Source organism: Cetorhinus maximus, unplaced genomic scaffold, assembly GCF_964194155.1.
Source record: "Cetorhinus maximus unplaced genomic scaffold, sCetMax3.hap1.1 HAP1_SCAFFOLD_1254, whole genome shotgun sequence".
In the NCBI taxonomy this organism is placed as follows: domain Eukaryota; kingdom Metazoa; phylum Chordata; class Chondrichthyes; order Lamniformes; family Cetorhinidae; genus Cetorhinus; species Cetorhinus maximus.
In genome coordinates this window covers 70,001-93,054 of record NW_027597196.1, presented here as the reverse complement: position 1 = coordinate 93,054, position 23,054 = coordinate 70,001, and the positions used below count along the sequence as shown (strand labels likewise).

At 53.9% G+C, this 23,054-nt stretch overlaps 1 protein-coding gene across 1 annotated transcript in view; it reads right to left on the bottom strand.

Annotated features, from left to right (window-relative positions):
* Positions 1-814: 814 nt before the first annotated feature.
* The window catches only part of LOC144675980 (WD repeat-containing protein 26-like), a gene marked incomplete at its 3' end in the record, with an annotated part of 43,033 nt that continues 20,793 nt past the window's right edge, over positions 815-23,054 (bottom strand). The window contains 11 exon segments of the mRNA XM_078536497.1: positions 815-1,000; positions 3,092-3,221; positions 5,124-5,202; positions 8,866-9,011; positions 9,691-9,810; positions 10,635-10,775; positions 11,549-11,687; positions 12,242-12,398; positions 14,085-14,182; positions 20,323-20,459; positions 22,204-22,260. Coding sequence (XP_078392623.1) covers positions 815-1,000; positions 3,092-3,221; positions 5,124-5,202; positions 8,866-9,011; positions 9,691-9,810; positions 10,635-10,775; positions 11,549-11,687; positions 12,242-12,398; positions 14,085-14,182; positions 20,323-20,459; positions 22,204-22,260 — 1,390 coding nt within the window.

Genomic DNA, 23,054 nt, shown 5'->3' with positions numbered 1-23,054 from the left:
TAGTGACCGAGAGGGCGAGGACAGGCTGGGGAAGTATCCTAACGCGGAGAGTCATTAGACTGTGTTGCAGGAGAGCGAGGTTGAGGCAGTGACGACTGCAGCTTCTAGGGAAAACTGGACAAATATCTGAATAGAGGAAAATATAGGATTACAGGGAGAGTGGGGCAGTGGGATTAGTTTGGGATTGATACAGGGCTATGGGGAGAGAGTGGGGCAGTGGGATTAGTTTGAGGATTGATACAGGGCTATGGGGAGAGAGCGGGGCAGTGGGATTAGTTTGGGATTGATACAGGGCTATGGGGAGAGAGCGAGGGCAGTGGGATTAGTTTGGGATTGATACAGGGCTATGGGGAGAGAGCGGGGGCAGTGGGATTAGTTTGGGATTGATACAGGGCTATGGGGAGAGAGCGGGGCAGTGGGATTAGTTTGGGATTGATACAGGGCTATGGGGAAAGAGCGGGGGCAGTGGGATTAGTTTGGGATTGATACAGGGCTATGGGGAGAGAGTGGGGCAGTGGGATTAGTTTGGGATTGATACAGGGCTATGGGGAAAGAGCGGGGGCAGTGGGATTAGTTTGGGATTGATACAGGGCTATGGGGAGAGAGCGGGGGCAGTGGGATTAGTTTGGGATTGATACAGGGCTATGGGGAGAGAGCGGGGCAGTGGGATTAGTTTGGGATTGATACAGGGCTATGGGGAGAGAGCGGGGCAGTGGGATTAGTTTGGGATTGCTGTAGCAAGGAGCTGGACCAGACAGAACGTGCAGTAAGGAACAGGGAAAGAAACGGATGTAGGAAGGGAAGTCAGGCTCACCTTCTGGATCCTCCCCATCCAGGCTGGGAGCTGGCCCCCATATGCGAACCGTGCCATCGTCAGAGGCGCTGGCCAGCATGGAGGGAATCTGTGGGTTCCAGCTCACACAGTTGACTGTACGTGTGTGCCCTGTCAGTTCTGCCACGGGTAGCTCACTCTTTCTGTGCCAGATGTAGACTTTATGATCTGGACAAAGGAGCAAACAGAAAAAATACAAGTTGCGATACTTCAGCCATTGAAAAAAAAAGCAAACCTTCGAGAAACAGCATCAAGGAAGCACGCGCATTTCTGTAGCGCCACTCACCGCCCGTCCCAAAGCTCTTTACACTCACCAAGCACTCTCTGAAGTGTAATGTCTGAAACGCGGCAGCCAATTTACACGCAGCAAGATCCCAGCCACGTGTTTCCCCTATGATAATCTGTTTCTTTTTAGTGATGTTGGTCGAGGGATAAATGTTGATCCCAGAACGATGGGGAGAACTCCACCCTGCTCTTCTTCCAATAGCAGCCCGGGGATCCTTTATATCCCCCCCACCCTCCCACCGAGGGGGCAGACGGGACCTGGGTTTAACGTCTCACCCCGAAAGGCGGCACTCCTGACAGTGCAGCGCTCCCTCCGTACCGCACTGCACGTATCGCCCTGGATCACGAGGCTCAAGTCTCTGGAGGGGGACGAGGACCGGAACCTTCCGGCTCCTTTCACAGTCAAAACGGCTGGTTTCCCGCCTCCAAGCGGCAACGGGCCAGCCGATGGTGGCAGGCCTCGTGATGGGCCGCGATGCTGAACACTTTCAGGGAAAACAGTTAACAAGCAGAGGCCTCCCTACACGTCGCGCCATCCTTCGCCACTGTCCCTTTAAAACTAGCCAGTCAAGATCACTCACGGTCCTGCAGAGTGACAGGCAGTGAGCAACAGCAGCATGAAAGCAGTGCCCCTTTCAACTAACTGCCACCAGAACTGATTGGAGACATACAGGGCACCGCTGGCAGACCAATGCATATGTGGGGGTAGGTGTGTGTGTCTGTGTCTCTGTCTGTGTGTGTGTCTGTGTGTGTGTGTGCGTCTCTGTCTGTGTGTGTGTGCGTCTCTGTCTGTGTGTGTGTGCGTCTCTGTCTGTGTGTGTGTGCGTCTCTGTCTGTGTGTGTGTGTGTGTGCGTCTCTGTCTGTGTGTGTGTGTGTGCGTCTCTGTCTGTGTGTGTGTGTGTGCGTCTCTGTCTGTGTGTGTGTGCGTCTCTGTCTGTGTGTGTGTGCGTCTCTGTCTGTGTGTGTGTGCGTCTCTGTCTGTGTGTGTGTGCGTCTCTGTCTGTGTGTGTGTGCGTCTCTGTCTGTCTGTGTGTGCGTCTCTGTCTGTCTGTGTGTGCGTCTCTGTCTGTCTGTGTGTGCGTCTCTGTCTGTCTGTGTGTGCGTCTCTGTCTGTCTGTGTGTGCGTCTCTGTCTGTCTGTGTGTGCGTCTCTGTCTGTCTGTGTGTGTGTCTCTGTCTGTGTGTGTGTGTCTCTGTCTGTGTGTGTGTCTCTGTCTGTGTGTCTGTCTGTCTGTGTGTGTGTCTGTCTGTGTGTGTGTCTGTCTCTGTGTGTGCGTGTCTGTCACTGTCTGTGTGTCTCTGTGTGTGTGTCTGTCTCTGTGTGTATGTCTGTCTGTCTGTGTGTGTGTGTGTGTTTGTCTGTCTGTGTGTGTGTCTGTCTCTGTGTGTGTGTGTGTCTGTCTCTGTGTGTGTGTGTGTGTGTGTCTGTCTCTGTGTGTGTGTATGTCTGTCTCTGTGTGTGTGTGTGTCTGTCTCTGTGTGTGTGTGTCTGTCTCTGTGTGTGTGTGTCTGTCTCTGTGTGTGTGTGTCTGTCTCTGTGTGTGTGTGTCTGTCTCTGTGTGTCTGTCTGTCTCTGTGTGTATGTCTGTCTGTCTGTGTGTGTGTGTGTTTGTCTGTCTGTGTGTGTATGTCTGTCTGTCTGTGTGTGTATGTCTGTCTGTCTGTGTGTGTGTGTGTTTGTCTGTCTGTGTGTGTGTGTGTGTCTGTCTGTGTGTGTGTGTGTCTGTCTCTGTGTGTGTGTGTGTCTGTCTCTGTCTGTGTGTGTCTGTCTCTGTCTGTGTGTGTCTGTCTCTGTCTGTGTGTGTGTCTCTGTGTGTGTGTCTGTCTCTGTGTGTGTCTCTGTCTGTCTGTGTGTCTCTGTCTGTCTGTGTGTCTCTGTCTGTCTGTGTGTCTCTGTCTGTCTGTGTACCTCTGCTCCTTTCCCCCCTTTTCCCGTCGACCCCCCAGCGCCCCTCAGCCCCGGGTGACACTCACCTTCGCTCCCACTTGCTATGAAATCCTCACTCATGCCTCCGAGGCAAGAGTGGATGGTATAAAAGCCTTGGGTGACGCCCTGGTATTTCTGCAGTAAGACCCGGTCTTGCAAATCCCAGAGATGGACCCCCTTGAAGGGGAGGGAGACAGACAAAAGGAGAGCGTTAGCCTATGCACAGAGGGGGCTGGGGGTTTGTTAGAGGTGAAAGACGAGGTACAGACCTTGCTGTACAGGGCGCAATTTCAAAATCTGGGGGTGATACAAAACTGTGAACATTGTGAACGGTGAGGGGGATTGTGCAGAACCTCGAAAGGACATAGACTGGTGGGCAGACAGGTGGCAGATGAAATTCAATGCAGAGAAGTGTGAAGTGATTGATTTTGGTAGGACCAACATGGAGAGACAATACAAGATAAAAGGTACAATTCTAAAGTGGGTGCAGGAGCAGAGAGACCTGGGTGCAAATATGCACAAATCAGTGGAGGTGGCAGGACAGGTTGAGAGTGCGGTTAATAAAGCATACAGGATCCTGGGCTTTATTAATAGAGGCATAGAGTACAAGGAGGTTATGTTAAACTTGTATAAGTCGCTGGTTCAGCCTCAGCTGGAGTACTGCGTCCAGTTCTGGGAGGAAGGATGTGAAGGCATTGGAGAGAGCGCAGAAAAGATTCACGAGAATGGTTCCAGGGATGAGGAACTTCAGTTACGTAGATAGATTGGAGAAGTTGGGACTGTTTTCCTTGGAGAAGAGAAGGTTGAGGGGAGTTTTGATAGAGGTGCTCAAAACCATGAGGGGCCTGGACCGAGTGGATAGGGAGAAACTGTTCTCATTGGCGGGAGGATCGAGGACGAGGGGGCACAGGTTTAAGTTAACTGGCTCAAGAAGCAATGGAGACACGAGGAGAAACTTTCTCAGGCAGCGAGTGGTTTAGGATCTGGAATGCGCTGCCCGAGAGTGTGGTGGAGGCAGGTTCAATCGCAGCATTGAAGAGGGAGTTGGATTATTATCTTAAAAGGAAGAGTGTGCAGGGTTAGGGGGAGATGGCAGGGGAGTGAACCAGGTGAAGTGCTCATTTGGAGAGCCCATGCAAACACAATGGGCCGAATGGCCTCCTCCTGGGCTGAAACCATTCTGTGATTCTGCATGAGGGCAAAGCTCAAAGGAGCACAGTCCCACATAGACCATAAGACATAGGAGCAGAAATTAGGCCATTCGGCCCATCGAGTCTGCTCCGCCATTCAATCATGACTGATAAGTTTCTCAACCCCATTCTCCCGCCTTCTCCCCGTAACCTTTGATCCCCCTTACCAATCAAGAACCTATCTATCTCCGTCTTAAATACACTCAATGACCCGGCCTCCACAGCCTTCTGTGGCAATGAATTCCATAGATTCACCACTCTCTGGCTAAAGAAGTTTCTCCTCATCTCTGTTCTAAAAGGTCTTCCCTTTACTCTGAGGCTGTGCCCGCGGGTCCTAGTCTCTCCTACTAATGGAAACATCTTCCCCATGTCCACTCTATCCAGGCCTTTCAGTATTCTGTAAGTTTCAATCAGATCCCCCCTCATCCTTCTAAACTCCATCGCGTATAGACCCAGAGTCCTCAAACGTTCCTCATATGTTAAGCCTTTCATTCCTGGGATCGTTCTCGTGAACCTCCTCTGGACCCTCTCCAGGGCCAGCACATCCTTCCTGAGATACGGGGCCCAAAATTGCTCACAATATTCTAAATGTGGTCTGGCCAGAGCCTTATAAAAACCTCAGCAGCACATCCCTGCTTTTATATTCTAGTCCTCTCGAAATAAATGCCAACATTGCATTTGCCTTCCTAACTACCGACTCAACCTGCAAGTTAACCTTAAGAGAATCCTGGACTAGGACTCCCAAGTCCACATTGGTAGAGGCAGCAGATTCTCGGGTGGTTCTGAGGTCTGATATCCCACCCAAGTGGGGGGCGGGGGGGGGTGGCACAACTCCAGGTGCTGGGGGGGGATGCAGGCAAACAGCCAACCTGGGAGGCCCAAGGCTTACCTGAGTAGCTACATTGAGCAAAGCGAGCCGTCCGTTTCTGGAAACTGTGAAAGACATGACAGGATGGTCCTCTTGCACACTGTAAGGAACCGCAAGGAAGAATGCTCACAAAGTTAGCGATGCTGCGACTTCTGCACAGCAAACCCAAACACAGTACAACCTTCAGGAGCGGCGGGGTTCAAACGCGAGGGATCATTGGACACAGGCACCTGCGCTTAAAATCGGGCTCCGCTGTAACATTGTGCACTCTGTCTTACGTGCTTCTGCTGTACAATTCCCATTACAAATTCTCATTCATAATGTAAACTGCCTATGTAAACACGTCATGCTGCAATTGCATTATTCTGCCAGTGGCAGCGCTGCAGCACCTCTGCTGGTGACAGGGTGTAATAACAGCATGACACGATTACACAAGATATTTGCGTTATTCATGAGATGGGGAAAGGCACACTGATGCAAGGCCAAGGTTGTGACTTGTAGATATTGGTACCAGCCAGGCTTAAGACATTACTGCAGTGTCACAAGAAACTCGTAACTTAGTGCCTTCAATTATTTCTAGCAGGGACTTGACTGTAGTGCCCTGCATTTCACAGCTAGGAACATGCCCTCCAGTCAAAACCCAAGTTGAATGGTGACTTTCAGAAGGGAACAGAATACATACTCGGAGGAGGAAAGAATGCAGGGTTAGGGAGACAGTGCAGTGGGAGTTTTACTCTGTCTCTAACCCCGTGCTGTGCCTGTCCTGGGAGTGTTTGATGGGGACAGTGTAGAGGGAGCTTTACTCTGTATCTAACCCCGTGCTGTACCTGTCCTGGGAGTGTTTGATGGGGACAGTGTAGAGGGAGCTTTACTCTGTATCTAACCCTGTGCTGTACCTGTCCTGGGAGTGTTTGATGGGGACAGTGTAGAGTGAGCTTTACTCTGTATCTAACCCCGTGCTGTACCTGCCCTGGGAGTGTTTGATGGGGACAGTGTAGAGGGAGCTTTACTCTGTATCTAACCCCGTGCTGTACCTGCCCTGGGAGTGTTTGATGGGGACAGTGTAGAGGGAGCTTTACTCGGTATCTAACCCTGTGCTGTACCTGTCCTGGGACTGTTTGATGGGGACAGTGTAGAGGGAGCTTTACTCGGTATCTAACCCTGTGCTGTACCTGTCCTGGGAGTGTTTGATGGGGACAGTGTAGAGTGAGCTTTACTCTGTATCTAACCCCGTGCTGTACCTGCCCTGGGAGTGTTTGATGGGGACAGTGTAGAGGGAGCTTTACTCTGTATCTAACCCCGTGCTGTACCTGCCCTGGGAGTGTTTGATGGGGACAGTGTAGAGGGAGCTTTACTCGGTATCTAACCCTGTGCTGTACCTGTCCTGGGAGTGTTTGATGGGGACAGTGTAGAGGGAGCTTTACTCTGTATCTAACCCCATGCTGTACCTGTCCTGGGAGTGTTTGATGGGGACAGTGTAGAGGGAGCTTTACTCTGTATCTAACCCTGTGCTGTACCTGTCCTGGGAGTGTTTGATGGGGACAGTGTGGTGGGAGTTTTATTCTCTATTGAGAGTATATGTGTTCTGGTGTGAAATGGGGTTTGACAGTACAGCTAGCTCCACTGCTTCCTGTTCTGGTGATAACAGTGGATTGTGGTTTTCCTCGCCCCAGGTTCCTCCTCTCTCCGCAGCCACCCGCCCCCACCCTGCTCCACACACTCGAGTGTCACTGCAAAGTCGCTTGCTCAGCTAACCTAATGTAAGTGTGGACACCACAGCCGAGTAGCTACTGCCGTTCACCGCGATGTGCATCAGCCCAGTCTAACCCTCGCTTGGAAAACACACAAAAAAAACAATCACACACGCGCACCACACGCGTATGGTTAGGTTGGCGTCTCCGGGGCATTGAGCAAAAGGAAGTCTTTCCCCTCCCTGACCCCAAAGGGGCTGAATGTTCCTGATTGTAACACCCTAGGTGACAGCAGCACTGAAATGATCTGTGAATAAAATTACATTTCTATAGCGCCTTTCACAACCTCAGGACATCCCAGAGCTTTGCGCAGCCAATGAAGCACTTTTTGAAAGGTAGTCACTGGTGTATCGTAGGAAATGGGACAGCCAATTTGCACATAGTAAGGCCCCCACAAACAGCAATGCGATAATGGCCCAGATCATCTGTGTTTTTGGTGATGCTGGTTGAGGGTTAATTATTGGTCCCAGAACACTGGGGAGAAGTCCCCCCTGCAGCCCCCAACCCCCACCCCCCCTCCCACCACTGCTCCCCTCTCCCCGATACTGGCTGAAGGCCTCTGGCATACAACAGAGAGGGAATGGGGGGGGGGAATCTCGATTTAACATCAAATCCCATAGGTGGCACCTCCAACAGTGCAGCACTCCCTCAGTACTGGTACGGAGACGGTTGGCCTGGATGATGGACTCGAGTGTCTGGAGTGGGGCTCGGGATGCACAGCCTTTTGATGCAGAAGTAAGAGACAGCATGATCCCCACTGAGCTCAGCTGACACTCTGTCAGTGTACTATCCCACTGATAAGGTCACTGTTACACTCAAGTGTTCAGAGCCAAGACTGCGACATTTTAATCTCATTAAAACACTCAGATGACAAAGTCATTGCTCAGGACAAGGACTCTATGTTCCAGTCTCACACCATGAAACTGTCAAACCGCAACTTAGGATCAAGCTGTGGCTCATTGGCTGCCCCTCTCTCTCTGAATCGGAGTTAGGAGGTCATTGGTTCAAGCCCCACTCCAGAGAGCTGAGCCCATGCTCAATGCTGACACTCCGGGTGCAGTACTGAGGGAGTGCTGCACGGTCGGAGGGTCAGTACTGAGGGAGTGCTGCACGGTCGGAGGGTCAGTACTGAGGGAGTGCTGCACGGTCGGAGGGTCAGTACTGAGAGAGTGCTGCACTGTCAGAGGGTCAGTACTGAGGGAGGGCTGCACTGTCGGAGGGTCAGTACTGAGGGAGTGCTGCACTGTCGGAGGGTCAGTACTGAGGGAGGGCTGCACTGTCGGAGGGTCAGTACTGAGGGAGAGCTGCACTGTCAGAGGGTCAGTACTGAGGGAGAGCTGCACTGTCGGAGGGTCAGTACTGAGGGAGAGCTGCACTGTCAGAGGGTCAGTACTGAGCGAGTGCTATAGTATTGAAGACACCATCCTTTGGGTGTGATGTTAAACTGAGGCCCCATCTGTCCTCTCAAATGGAGATTAAAAATCTGTGGCCCGTATTGGAGGAAAAGCAGGGGGGTGAAGTTCTCCCTGGTATCCTGGGGCCTACATTTATCCCTCAACCAACATCAGTACAACAGATGATTTGGTTGCGGTCGTTGGAGGTCAATCATCTCAGCTCCAGGACATCACTGCAGGAGTTCCTCAGGACAGTGTACTCGGCCCAACCATCTTCAGCTGCCACCTTTTCAAGGGGCAATTAGGAATGGGGGCAATTAATGCTGGGCCCAGCCAGCGACACCCGCATCCCATGAACGAATTAAAAAAAAACCTACATTGCATATGTGGGATCTTGCTGTGCGTCTACAACATCCCTGCGATACAACAGACTGGTGACACTCCAAAACTGCTTCAGTGGCCGTCAGGAGGAATGGGATGTTCTGAGGTGCTGTTAAAAAAGCGCCCAGTTTGACTTTGCATTTCTGGGTTAAACACGGTGGGTGGTGGAGTGGACGAGGCTGAGAGACCTCGGGGTTCGTCACAAGGCAACAGGCCCCCACCCCACTCTCTCCTTACATGTTGCGGTCAGTCAGCTCCTCGAAGTTGTAGCCTCGTATCCGCTGGTGGGTATCCGAGGCCAGGATTGTCTTTCCATCGTTCAGACACCACAGACACTGCACGCGCACTCCCTCCCACGAGTCCAACACGTTGCCGTCCAGGTCCTGGGTGGGGTGGGGAGGAAGCAGAGCAAAGGTAAATGCGTGACGGCTTTAAGGCTTTCGAGACTGCGGCTCCCACGGGTCTGCCCGCCCGCACCCCTCGCCATTCCCCCCACCCCGCCCCGAACCCCACCCCCACCCCCACCGTCAAATCAGGTCAGTCTCAGTGACCACTGACCTCAAACGATCTTTCTCCTCCCTCCTTCGGAGTTACACCCACCGCCATCTAACGGCACAGACGCCAGGCCTTGGCGCTCTCCTCACCACCATCCCACCCCGCCCCACCTCCCAAGATGCTGCACACCTCCAGCGGCCAGGGGTGGCTGGTGACTATTTGTCCACGGGGTGCATCATGCCCCCGATTTGCGCACCCCATGCTTTCTGATGGGGGGGGGGGTGGGGGCTGCTGCCCACACCAGGGGGCCGATTCCCGTCACTGCACCCCACCCTAGGAGGGGGCCGCCCCCACTCAGCGCTGCTGCAATGGTTGCGTGGTTCACTGTGAACCTGGGGTCCTTGTGGGGGAATAGCTCAGTAACAGGCCGGCCGGTGTTTGTGTCATGGTGGCGGGCGCTGCGGGGGGTGGTGGGGGATGGTATTCGGTGGGGGTGGGGATGGTGTGACGAGCCCAGCCCCCACCCCACACAGCGCTGGCCTTCCCTGGCATTCCCTGGGTACTCACACACTGGTAGAATTGGCCTCGCTGGCCTCCTGTGACAAACCGCTTCCCATCCGGGTTCCACGCGGCGCAGGTCAGACTGTCCTCGTGCGACTGGCTCATTTTGGTCCTCAGTTCCCCCGTCTGTGTTTGGGGTTGGGGTGGGGTGGAGTAGAGGGGGAGGGGGAGGGAGAGAGAGAGAGAGAGAGAGAGAGAGTCATGAGTAGTGTTGGGCCGGGTGCCAATTTGATGAGACGAGGGGCTCCGTTGTACCCTCCTCTCTGTGTCCTAGTTGCAGACAGGATGAACCTAGGCCGACTCAGCCAGCACAGCCCCCACTCCTCCCCTTCAGGCTTAGCGAACCTCCTCACTCAACGCCGTGGACAGAGACCCCCCCCTGCATCCAACAACCCAAATCCCTCTCGTTCAATAATCACCTATCGGAGAACTTAGTGCCGACGAAGCCTGGTTTCCTGCGATCACACAACCCCCGGAGTGGCTGATCCTCACTGCCCACGGGTTCTCCGACATGAACAGCGCAGGTCAACAGCTGCCCGACTGGACCTCGAGGGGCATCACATCTGCGCCCAATCTGTCACCCGGCTGCCACACGTCCATCTTACAGCCAGGTTCATGGCGTGAGGAGGGGGAACTGGCTTGGGACTGAGCGGCTGAATGGGCAGTGGGGGTCGGGACAGCTTTTTCACAGAGTGGGCAAATGGGTTACAGTGAGTGAGTGGACACAGCTGGGAGGGAGGGAGACGTGCCAGTGCGGGGACGCTGGACCAGGACAACAGATTTTTTTTCGTTCCGAGCTTGCCACTGCTCACCATCTAGATTTCGAAGGTACATGCTCACCGGTGCATGGTGCCAGAGGGCATCCGGTGATGGAAAGACACAAAGAGGCTGATAACTGGAGGGGTGGGTGGGCAATGCGCCCAGGACTCCCCAGCACACCCCCAGCGTACCTGTACGTGCCAAAGCCAGAGCTCCGAGCAATCGTCTGGACCGCAGGCGATTAAATAGGTATCGTCCGGGCTCCACACCAGATACGAAACTCCGTACGTGTGGCCCTCCAATGTCTTGAGTAACTTCAGCTGATGCGTTTCCTGAGGGTGCGGGGGTGCGGGGGGAAAAGAGAGACATAATTAGAGGAAAATAGAGCGAACGAGGCAGAGGGGGGAGTGGGTGGGGGGACGCGAAGGGGCGCATAACGACTGCTTACATCCCCTAGACAGAGTAAAACAGGGCTCGGAAACTGAACCCAAGCTCAGGTACAGCACAGGGTTAGATACAGAGTAAAGCTCCCTCTACACTGTCCCCATCAAACACTCCCAGGACAGGTACAGCACGGGGTTAGATACAGAGTAAAGCTCCCTCTACACTGTCCCCATCAAACACTCCCAGGGCAGGTACAGCACGGGGTTAGATACAGAGTAAAGCTCCCTCTACACTGTCCCATCAAACACTCCCAGGACAGGTACAGCACAGGGTTAGATACAGAGTAAAGCTCCCTCTACACTGTCCCCATCAAACACTCCCAGGACAGGTACAGCACGGGGTTAGATACAGAGTAAATCCCGCATTGCTGGGACAGTGCAGGGCACCATGTTGTAGAGGTCAGTTGACCACTCGCTGTCTTGGCTCCCTGGTGAAGCACAGGTTACTCTGCTGAGATGGCCGACATGCTTGGCTTGTAAGCTGGGTGCTGAGCAGAGTTGAGCAGGGCTGCATGGTGAACGCAGCTGCAGGAGAGAGGTGTGGGTGTGGGTGTGGGTGGAGGGGGGCGGGGTGTGGTGGAGGGGGGCGGGGTGTGGGTCGTGGGCAGGTGAAGCACAACCCTTCCGACATTCCCGCCAAGTTACAAGAACGGGGGACTCACGGGATCGACCTGCCAAATGATGACCGCGTTGTCCTTCGATCCGGTTGCCAGCTTTGTGCTGTCATTGGAGAACTTGCAGAACCACACTTCGTTGCAGTGCTCAGTGAGGATCTGGCGAGTGTAGCAAGGAAACTGTCGCCTGTGCAGCCAGAATACAAGAAGAAACACACGCCATTAATATGGATTTCAGTCCCTGCGCCTCCCAGGGCCATTCAATCGCTGCCTCACTGAAGCCTCCACTTGCCGGGTGTGATAAAACTCTTAACCAATTCTCAAGGTGAACAGGGACCGTTACAACAGGAGAGCTAAGGGTCATGGAGAAGTGAGCCACCCACACAGCTGGGTAATGGAGCCCCTGCCCCCACCTCCCCCAATCTCCCCATCATGGGAACCGCCTATGTCAACCTGTCACGTCACGTTGCAATTACACCTGGCCATAGGTGGGGGGCACTCCAAACCCCTTGGAAAGGGGGAAATCAGGATCAATACTTCACAGCATCAGAGGGAAGGAGAGGTCCTCTCACCGAGATAGTGTCAGGGGCGACTTGCTTGCCCTCCCCCCCACCCACCCGAGCTGAGCGACTCTGACATCCCAGTTACCCTTTGAAAGGTCGGGAGGGGTTAGCAGTGGGGAGGGTTTCCACGTGCTGAGCTTCACTCCCTGGGGTGGCAGCTCGTTGCCTGTCGTGTTACCTGCTGCAGGCGTGGTCCATCAGCAGCGAGACCGAGTCGAGGTTGGTGTCGGCTTTGGTGTTGTGGTAGAGGCACCGGTCCCTCTGTAACTCCACGGCTTGCCTGAGCAGGGTCTGCAGACGCCGGGGCGGCAGCATCACTGACGGAGGGAGGTACGCTTCGGGGAAGAAACACAGACAGGGCCTCAGCTTCATCGCTTTCAACTCACCCCTCTCCACACCCCTCCGCCCTCCCCCCCTTCCACCCACCTCACATCCCTCCTCTGCGTACGGGTGCTCACTGTTACCCTGTCGAGGTACCCAACGGAGGATTCGAGGTGACGCCTCGAGCACCTTAAGCACTGGTTGCTGCTTAATCGGCCAGTCTGGGCCGAACCACGGGGTTCACGACTGGCCTCTCTGACCTTGCATGGGTTCCTGCTGATACTCCTCCCCGTTATCAAAGCGAGGGAGAGGGATTGGGAAGAGAGATGTAAGGGTGGGCGCAGGGATGGTGGGGCACTGGAAAGGGCCCCACCTGCACCAAAAGGGGAAAAAGGTGCTGGAGGGGACGGCAGGTTGTGAGGGAGGGAGGCTCAGAGAGAGGGAGGGAGGATTAGGCTTGGGTGTGATGCCTCCTGCAGCTGTTCAGCCTGCTGATGCACACTGTGGTCTCAAATATGACAATTCATTCCTATTATGACTGCTTTGCTGGGCGGCAGCGAGTACACCTGGAACTTGCACCACAGCAAAATACAGTGCCTTTGGGGGAAGAATGCAAACAAAAAATATTGTTTGACGCACTCATTAACCAGGTTGACTGCTGGAAAATGATACATGCTCCGATTTCAAACACTCCCAGGACAGGTACAGCACGGGGTTAGATACAGAGTAAAGCTCACTCTACACTGTCCCCATCAAACACTCCCAGGGCAGGTACAGCATGGGGTTAGATACAGAGTAAAGCTCCCTCTACACTGTCCCCATCAAACACTCCCAGGACAGGTACAGCACGGGGTTAGACACAGAGTAAAGCTCCCTCTACACTGTCCCCATCAAACACTCCCAGGGCTGTTACAGCACGGGGTTAGATACAGAGTAAAGCTCCCTCTACACTGACCCCATCAAACACTCCCAGGGCTGTTACAGCACGGGGTTAGATATAGAGTAAAGCTCCCTCTACACTGTCCCCATCAAACACTCGCAGGACAGGTACAGCACGGGGTTAGAGACAGAGTAAAGCTCCCTCTACACTGTCCCCATCAAACACTCGCAGGACAGGTACAGCACGGGGTTAGATACAGACTAAAGCTCCCTCTACACTGTCCCCATCAAACACTCCCAGGACAGGTACAGCACGGGGTTAGAGACAGAGTAAAGCTCCCTCTACACTGTCCCCATCAAACACTCCCAGGGCTGTTACAGCACGGGGTTAGATACAGAGTAAAGCTCCCTCTACACTGACCCCATCAAACACTCCCAGGACAGGTACAGCACGGGGTTAGATAGTGAGTACAGCTCCCTCTACACTGTCTCCATCAAACACTCCCAGGACAGGTACAGCACGGGGTTAGATAGTGAGTACAGCTCCCTCTACACTGTCTCCATCAAACACTCCTAGTATAGGTACAGCACGGGGTTAGATACAGAGTAAAACTGTGCCTCAGGCCCAGCTTGAGAAGATCACACCCTCTGGGTATAGGTAATTTATTTCATTCCCACACCAGCCCCTCCGAGTGAGACAAACAACCCATGCCAAACTTGGGGGAGTCTTTGGCCCTGGTTCTATGTTTCATGGCCGAGCACTGGAAGAACACAGGGAGGAGCAGGGGCGACGAATAAGGAGGCAACTTTGCAGGACTCACTGTGAAGTTTATCGAGGAGCTTTGTACGTGACATGTTGCCCTTTCCCTCCCATTCCGCCTTTGCTCGCAGATCATCTGCATCACTACACATCAGGTATCTGATCAGGAAGACAAAGCAAACACCCACATATTATTCAAAATCAAGCATGAATAACACACGCCTGTCGAGCCCACAAACCCTCCGTCTGGGTGGCAGGCTCTCCTGACAGTCTTCCATTGCCAACTGCAGTTTCCATTCAATTTTCCCATGTCAACAGTCACGCTGCAGTGGCAGGCCCCGGCCTGTAGGTGGTTCGGTGGGGCCAAGATTCTGAAATCTCTCTCACAGCTGTGTCGCCATCTTGTGTGCAGAAGAACGTATTCATGAGCTCACCACGGGCGACGCTACGGGGAGCGTTTACGGGATGGATGGGTCAAACATCAAGGTGCGAAGGACCATTGGCAGTTATCTGGTGCCCAACCCCATTGAGCTTGTGGTACCCGAGGATGCTCATCGGATGTGGCACACCTGACCGTAAAAAAGACTAGGACGTCGCCAAAGTGCTTTTACAACCAGTGAAGTATGTCTGACGTTTAGTAACTGGAAGGAGGCCTCAGTTTTACATCTTATCCCAAAGGAGGCACACGCCTCTGCCCAAGCAGCACCCCCTCAGTACTGTCCTGGGAGTGTCAGCCTGCATTATGGGCTCAAGTTTCTGGTGGTTTTATCCAACGTTATTCAAGCTCTGAACCGGCGGTGGGTGGTTGAAGGCAATCTGTTTGTTGGGATGTGTGTTGGGAGATATTACGGGGATCATGCCGGGCATGGGGTGGCATTTGGCTGAAACCCGACGGGGATTGGAGGGAGGCATTGGGCAGGGAATTTCGGCTGTTAAGACAATTGGTTTCCACAGCTGAGGTGAGCTCCCAACCTCTCATTCACTCTAAGGCTGCCTATTTCCACTCAGTAACATCACCCAACATCGCCTGAGTCTCAGCTCACCTGCTGCTGAAACTCTCATCCACGCCTTTGTTACCTTTAGACGTGGCCATTCCAACGCATTCCTGGCTGCTCGCCCACATTTCACCCTCCGTAAACTTGGGGGCATCCAAAACTCAGCTGCCAGTGTCCTAACTGGACCGAATTCATTCCCCTATCACCTGCTATGCCCTATGCTGACCTATGTTGGCTCCCAGTCAAGCAACGTTTTGATTTTAAAATTCTCATCTTACTTTTCAAATCCTTCCATGGTCTTGCCTCGCCCCGCCACCCCCCACCCACTTCCAACCCCCCTCACCCACCCCCACCTTTGTAACCTCCTCCATCCCCACAACCCTCCAAGATTACACTCCAATTCTGGCCTCTTGAGCACCCCTGATTTTAATCACTCTGCCACTGGCGGCCTTGCCTCCTCCACTGTCTGGGGGGCCCAAGCTCTGGGATTCGCTCCCTCAACCTCTCCGCCTCTCTCCCCTCCTTTAAGACGATCCTTAAAACTGACCTCTTTGACCGAGATTTTGGTTGCCTGTCCCGAATATCCCCTTAGGTGGCTCGGGGAGGGGGGGGGGGTGGGGTTCATTAAGTTAAAGGCGCTATATAAATGCAAGTTGCTGTTTCTGAGGGAGTGCTGGACTGTCAGAGGTGCCGTCTTTCAGGCGAGACATTAAACTGAGGCCTTCTGCCTTGTCAGGTGGACAGAAATGATATCACGGCCACTGTCGGGCGAGGAGGCAGAGATGAGTTTACCCTGGCCCTGTTCAATACTTCTCAACCAATCAAATGGCTGAATTAGATTAGCTGGTCATTATCACTTTGAAGATTATGGGGGCTTGCTGTGCACTGATTGGTTGCTGCGTTTCCTACGTTACAATAGGAACTACATTCGATTGGCTGTATCTCTGTGGAATGTCACGAGGCAGTAAAATGGGCTAGGGAAATGCTATCGCAAAGCCTTTCTTTTACAAGGAGTACATTCCACTGCCTTATACTGGGGCAAATCCCAGATACCCCCAGGCAGAGAGAGCCCCAGACACGAGCTGCCAGATTCGAGGTCGCCGGATCTCATCTCCTTTGCAACCGGGGTCATCAGAGTTTAACTGGCTGAAACAGTGCACCGGGCTTCTCACTGCTTGTGCTGCTCAAGTGACTGTAATGTTCCCAGAGGCTGACCTACAGAGTGGGAAGGATCCCAGAGCCAGGAGTGAGCCAGGATGCATGATCGCCTGGGTCCTGGTGTCCCCGGGGCTTGTCTGGCATGGCATTGCCACTCCTGCCACAGAGATTCCTACTCCCGCTGCCAGGAGGGTCACTGCGGGAGCTCCTCAGCACCCTGGGCGAGGCCGACTGGAGGGTCCCTCAGAGACAGGAGACTAAAGACAAGACTTTCGGCCTTCTGGAGCCAGCAGGCTGATTTCCAAGGCCTCACTGCTTCCCCATCCTCGGTACACTCCTCCAGTCCCGACAACCCTCCCTATCTCTGTAACCTCCTCCAGTCCCGACAACCCTCCCTATCTCTGTAACCTCCTCCAGCCCCTACAACCCTCCCTATCTCTGTAACCTCGTCCAGCCCCTACACCCCTCCCTATCTCTGTAATCTCCTCCAGCCCTTACAACCCTCCCTATCTCTGTAACCTCCTCCAGTCCTGACAACCCTCCCTATCTCTGTAACCTCCTCCAGTCCCGACAACCCTCCCTATCTCTGTAACCTTCTCCAGTCCCGACAACCCTCCCTATCTCTGTAACCTCCTCCAGTCCCGACAATCCTCCCTATCTCTGTAACCTCCTCCAGCCCCGGCAACCCTCCCTATCTCTGTAACCTCCTCCAGCCCTGGCAACCCTCCCTATCACTGTAACCTCCTCCAGCCCCTACAACCCTCCCTATCTCTGTAACCTCCTCCAGCCCCGACAACCCTCCCTATCTCTGTAACCTCCTCCAGTCCCAACAACCCTCCCTATCTCTGTAACCTCCTCCAGCCCCTACAACCCTCCCTATCTCTGTAACCTCGTCCAGCCCCTACACCCCTCCCTATCTCTGTAATCTCCTCCAGCCCTTACAACCCTCCCTATCTCTGTAACCTCCTCCAGTCCCGACAATCCTTCCTATCTCTGTAACCTCCTCCAGCCCCTACAACCCTCCCTATCTCTGTAACCTCCTCCAGTCCCGACAACCCTTCCTATCTCTGTAACCTCCTCCAGAACCGACAACCCTCCCTATCTCTGTAACCTCCTCCAGTCCCGACAACCCTGCCAATCTCAGTAACCTTTTCCAGCCCCTACACCCTCCCTATCTCTGTAACCTTCTCCAGCTCCTACAACCCTCCCAATTTCTGTAACTTCCTCCAGTCCCCACAACCCTCCCAATTTCTGTAGCCTCCTCCAGTCCCTACAACCCTATCTCTGTAACCTCCTCCAGTCCCCACAACCCTCCCATTTTCTGTAGCCTCCTCCAGTCCCTACAACCCTCCCAATTTCTGTAGCCTCCTCCGGTCCCTACAACCCTCCCAATTTCTGTAGCCTCCTCCGGTCCCTACAACCCTCCCAATTTCTGTAGCCTCTTCCAGCCCCTACAACCCTCCACCAATGGTGGAATGATGCCAGAATTGGAGGAGTGCAATGATCTGGGGGTTGTTGGGGTTGGAGGAGGTTACAGAGATAGGGAGGGTTATAGGGGCTGGAGGAGGTTACAGAGATAGGGAGGGTTGTAGGGGCTGTATCTCTGCCAACTCCTCCAACCCCTACAACTCTCCCTACCTCTGTAACCTCCTCCAGCCCTGACAACCCTCCCTATCTCTGTAACCTCCTCCAGCCCCTACAACTCTCCCTATCTCCGTAACCTCCTCCAGCCCTGACAACCCTCCCTATCTCTGTAACCTCCTCCAGCCCCTACAACTCTCCCTATCTCTGTAACCTCCTCCAGCCCTGACAACCCTCCCTATCTCTGTAACCTCCTCCAGCCCCGACAACCCTCCCAATTTCTGTAACCTCCTCCAGTCCCTACAACCCTCAGATCGTTGCACTCCTCCATTTCTGGCCTCTTATCACTCCACCATTGGCAGCCGTGTCTTCAGCTGCCTGGGGACTGAGCTCTGGAACTCCCTCCCTAAACCGCTCTGCCTCTCTCTCCTCCTTTAAAATGCTCCTTAAAACCAACCACCATGACTATACCTTTGGATACCTGTCCTAACATCTTATGTGGCTCAGTGTCAAACGCCTGATAATGTCCTGTGAAGTGCGAGACATTTCATTACGTTAAGGGCGCTATATAAATGCTGGCTGTTGTTACAACCTCACTTCCTTCTCTTCCCGCCCTTTCGAAAAGGAAGAGAGTTTAGAAACATTTTTCAGACGAAGTCTCAGTGTAGTTTCTGAACTCCAATTGGGCGGGAGGAATATGAGGCAGCCACTCAGCCCCTCGAGCCCGTTCTGCCATCCAATTAGATTTTGGCCATTCAGTGTCTTAACTCTATCTTGGTTCTGTAACCCTTAATACTCAGGACATTGGACACCAAAGCCTTGCCTGAACTGCAGCGTGGGCCAGCATCGACCATGGGTGTTCCAGGAGGTAAATCTGTAACGAGTCACATCTCTTGTGTGGACGGGGAACAGAAAATAATTTATTTTCACGGATGAGAGTAGAAGAGGTAACAGCCGAGGGCCCTTTCTTCCCAAGTCATTTTACAATTTAAAGCCAATGCTGCCATTTGCACAAGCTCCCTGACACGTGTCTCTGCTAGCAAGTGCTCTCACATAGCTTGCTCCACACAGTGATGGAAGAGAGTTCTGTGATTCCACAGGCACACTCACGTGCATGTGCGCACACACAGGTAGGGCAGGGTTCTGTGATTCCCCTCGGCACGCACACGCATACACATACACACACGCACACAAACGCGCGCGCACACACAAACGCGCGCGCGCACACGCGCACGCACACACACGCGCGCACGCACACACACGCGCGCGCACACACAAACGCGCACGCGCACACACACACACACACACACGCGCATACACACACACACGCGCATACACACACATACACACACACACACACACATACACGCATACACACACACAAGCACGGGTGCTCCGGAAACGCACGCACGGACACTCACACGGTTAGGACCGGGTGCCTGTAGGTTGAATTGTCATGCCAGGGGAAGTGGCTAGATTGCAGGAATCCTTTGTACTCCATTAGCTGTAAAGCACACTGGGACGTCCGAGGTCACAAAAGACGCCATTGAAATGCAAATCTTTCTTTTTTATTCCGAAGCAATTAACTTATTCAGGGGGAGATGGGGGCTTGGTGGTAATGTCACTGGACTAGGAATCCAGACGCCCAGGGCTAATGCTCTGGGGCGGGCAGGGTGGACACGGGGTTCAGATCCCACCATGGCAGCTGGTGGAATTTAAACCCAACACTTAAAATCATTTCAAAGAACCTGGAATTGAGAGCTCGTCTCAGCTGTGGTGAAACCGTTTTGTTGTTTAAAAACCCACCTGGTTCACCAATGTCCTTTAGAGAAGGAAATCTGCCATCCTCGCCCGCTCTGGGCCTGGACAGCAAACTGGTTGACTTGTAACTGAAATGGCCGATCGAGCCAGTCATTCTCAAGGAGTAGGTGGTAAATGCTGGGCCTCGTCAGCGACGCCCACATCCCATGAAAAGGATATTAAAAAAAATTGAAAGTCTGTTTTTTGCCCCTTGCTCATCAGCCTGGGCACAGTGGCAAACACTTACCTAAACATCGGGGGCTAGCGGAGAGACTCCCTTGGTCAGAGGATGTTAGGTCACCCACAGAGAAGCTGAAAAATGCAGAAAGGTACAGTAGAAAAGACCCAGAAGGACGCCGGGGAGAACTCCCCCCTGCTTTCCTGCCAATTGTGCCCGTGGGCAGGATCTTTAACATCCGCCTGAAGGGGGGGCCTCAGTTTAACACCTCATCCCGAAGACTGCGCCTCCGACAGTGCAGCACCCCCTCGGTGCTGGCGCTGGGAGCGTCGGCCTGGATTGTGGGGCTCACGCTTCTGGTGCAGGGGGGGGCTCGAACCCACAATCTTCTGACTCAGGGGAGAGAGAGAGAGAGAGAGAGAAAAACCAAGGAGACACTGTGGGGATCACATTTACTTTACAAAACAGACTCATCGCTCTGCAGCTGATTGAAATGAGGCATAGATCGGTCGCAAATACACAGTGGCCCTTTTTACAGAGCTTCCAAAGGCTCTCCCCCTGACCCACCCCACCCCCCTTTCACTCACCCACTCAGAGCATGGATCCGATCCGTGTTGTACTTTAGCGGAGTCAGCTCGAACCGGAGCACCTGCAGAGCTTCGAGCACCTTCCCGTCATCCAGGAATTCCAGGTATTTCTGCTCCAGCAGCAGGAACTTCATGCGCTGCGCAGAGAGGACTGATGTTAAAGGGGGCCCCTGTGAATGGGGGGAGCCGCGGCGGGCTGGGGGGAATACAGAGGCCGGGCAGGGCTTACTGTCACCCTCAATCGGCACAGAGCTAGTCGGTCAGAATCAGGGCGATGCCGGGTTGGGGGTGGAGGGGGGGGGGGGGTCGGGGAATGCCACAAGGGGCCCAGTGTGAGAATGCGTGTGTGTGTGTGCGCGTGGATGTGAAGGAAGGAGAGACAGTGTGTGTTATCCCTCCTCCCTCATTCGAGTCCTATCCAGTGAGCGAGGCGATCAGATGAGACTGCATTCCCCCCACCCCCTTAGACAAGTGGCTTGTTGCCACTCTCCTCACTATGGGCGAGCGAGCGAGGGGGGTGGCGAGCGAGTGGGACAAGGGAGAGTCAGAGACAGGCAGGCAGGCAGACAGCAGCACAGTTAAGATGGACGCCAAAGGGTGTCCAGAGGCATGAGCAGCAAAGGTGCTACCATTGTACAGGGAACCTCCTCTTAACTGTCAGTTTGCATCTCGGGATTCCCCTCACAAACTCACTTCGCACCCCCTCCTGTGTGTGAACCATCCTCACGCACACGCAGCTCCAAAGCCGCCCCACAAAGAACATCTGGATGCACTCAAACTTCACTTGGTACATCAGGGCTTTGGAGAGGGTGCGGAGGAGATTGACCAGAATGGGACCAGGGGTGAGGGGACTTCAGCTAATGTGGAGAGGCTGGAGAAGCCGGGATTGTCCTCCTCAGAGCAGAGAAGGTTCAGGGGAGGTGTTCAAAATCCTGAGAAATGTTGATAGAGTAACCAGAGGGGACACAGATTGAACAGAATCGGTAAAAGAACCAGAGGGGGAGATGAGGAGAATTTTATTTTACGCAGCGAGTGGTTGTGATCTGGAAGGCGCTGCCTGAAAGGGCGGCGGAAGCAGATTCAATAGGGACTTTCCAAAGGGGGAATTGGAGGGGGAGAAAATTGCAGGGCCCTGGGGAAAGTGGGGTTAATTGGACAGCTCTTCCAGAGATCATGACACAGGCACGATGGGCTGAATGGCCTCCTTCTGTGCTATGTCGTTTTATGATTTAAGGGCTACGAAATATAACCATAATGTTTTGAGTTGCTGGTCCAATTTTGTGCTCTCTTGGCGGCCCCGAAGGTACCTTAAACGGGGGAAGAAAAAGCTTAAGGTTTCCCCTAGCCGTAACCAGAGTTTCCCTCAAATCACTCGTTCTTACGCTGTGTCCGTTCTGAGGGCCACAGTGCAGCAAAGCTGCAAAGAGGAGGGGGTGGAGGGGGTGGGGGTTGCACATACAGACTGCGCCACGGTGGTAGCCATGCGGGGTCTGTGCGGCACGCGGTGAGGCGAGTGCTGCTGTGCAGGAGCCGCTGTCTGTGGGGCACAATGGTGCCCGGGCTAGTGTGGGCAGGCTCGTGGCCTTGATGCGATGGGGCCGTATGGGAGGGCACCGTGGAGACGCACCGAGGCCAGAGCAGCTCCGCTGAAGCGTGCTGGCGGCACGCTTGCCCAGACGGTTGGCACCGTCGGCACTGGCTCTCTCTCCGCCCGAGGGTCCCCGCGGACTGGCGAGGGGGACAAACGCACGCTCACCCTGCCTTCTCGTTCAGGGATGGGTTTCTGATCAGCTTTCGGCGAGGCCGCAGGTTAAACAGGCTGCGGCCCCCGTCACACCGAGTCTTTCCCACTCCTCCCTCCCCACACCCCCTTCTCCTTACCACAATGGCCTGAGGCAAGTGCACCAAGGACTTGAGTTCAGTGAGGTCAGCTTCAGCCTAAAGGAAAGATAACACCACAGTCAGCACAGGCTGTTCATCTGCTTGTTCTTGGTACGCGGCTGCTCAAGGATGAATAAATGTTCCAAAACGCGTTCCAGCAACCTCACACACCCTGCTGTCCGACTCCAACACATCGAGCAAAGGTCAATGGTTTGTTTCTTCGTCAAGCACTCGAGCCGTGGATCGGACGAAGGGACATTAGAAAGAGGAGGGGGCAATCCAGCCCCCTCGAGGCTGCTCCACAGTTAAATTAGCTCATTATCCTCCACTCCACTTTCACCCCAATCTCTTTTGAGACTCTTAGCACAGATCTAACGATCTGAGTCTCCTTAACCCTTCTGGAGCCAGTAGGCAATTGTTTCCCTCTGCACAGACCCAGCGCTCCTGCAGTTGTCAGATGTAGCAGGTATAGCACGTGGTTAGATACAGAGTAAAGCTCCCTCTACACTGTCCCCATCAAACACTCCCAGGACAGGTACAGCACGGGGTTAGATACAGAGTAAAGCTCCATCTACACTGTCCCCATCAAACACTCCCAGGACAGGTACAGCACGGGGTTAGATACAGAGTAAAGCTCCATCTACACTGTCCCCATCAAACACTCTCGGGACAGGTACAGCACGGGGTTAGATACAGAGTAAAGCTCCATCTACACTGTCCCCATCAAACACTCCCAGGACAGGTACAGCACGGGGTTAGATACAGAGTAAAGCTCCATCTACACTGTCCCCATCAAACACTCCCAGGACAGGTACAGCACTGGGTTAGATACAGAGTAAAGCTCCCTCTAC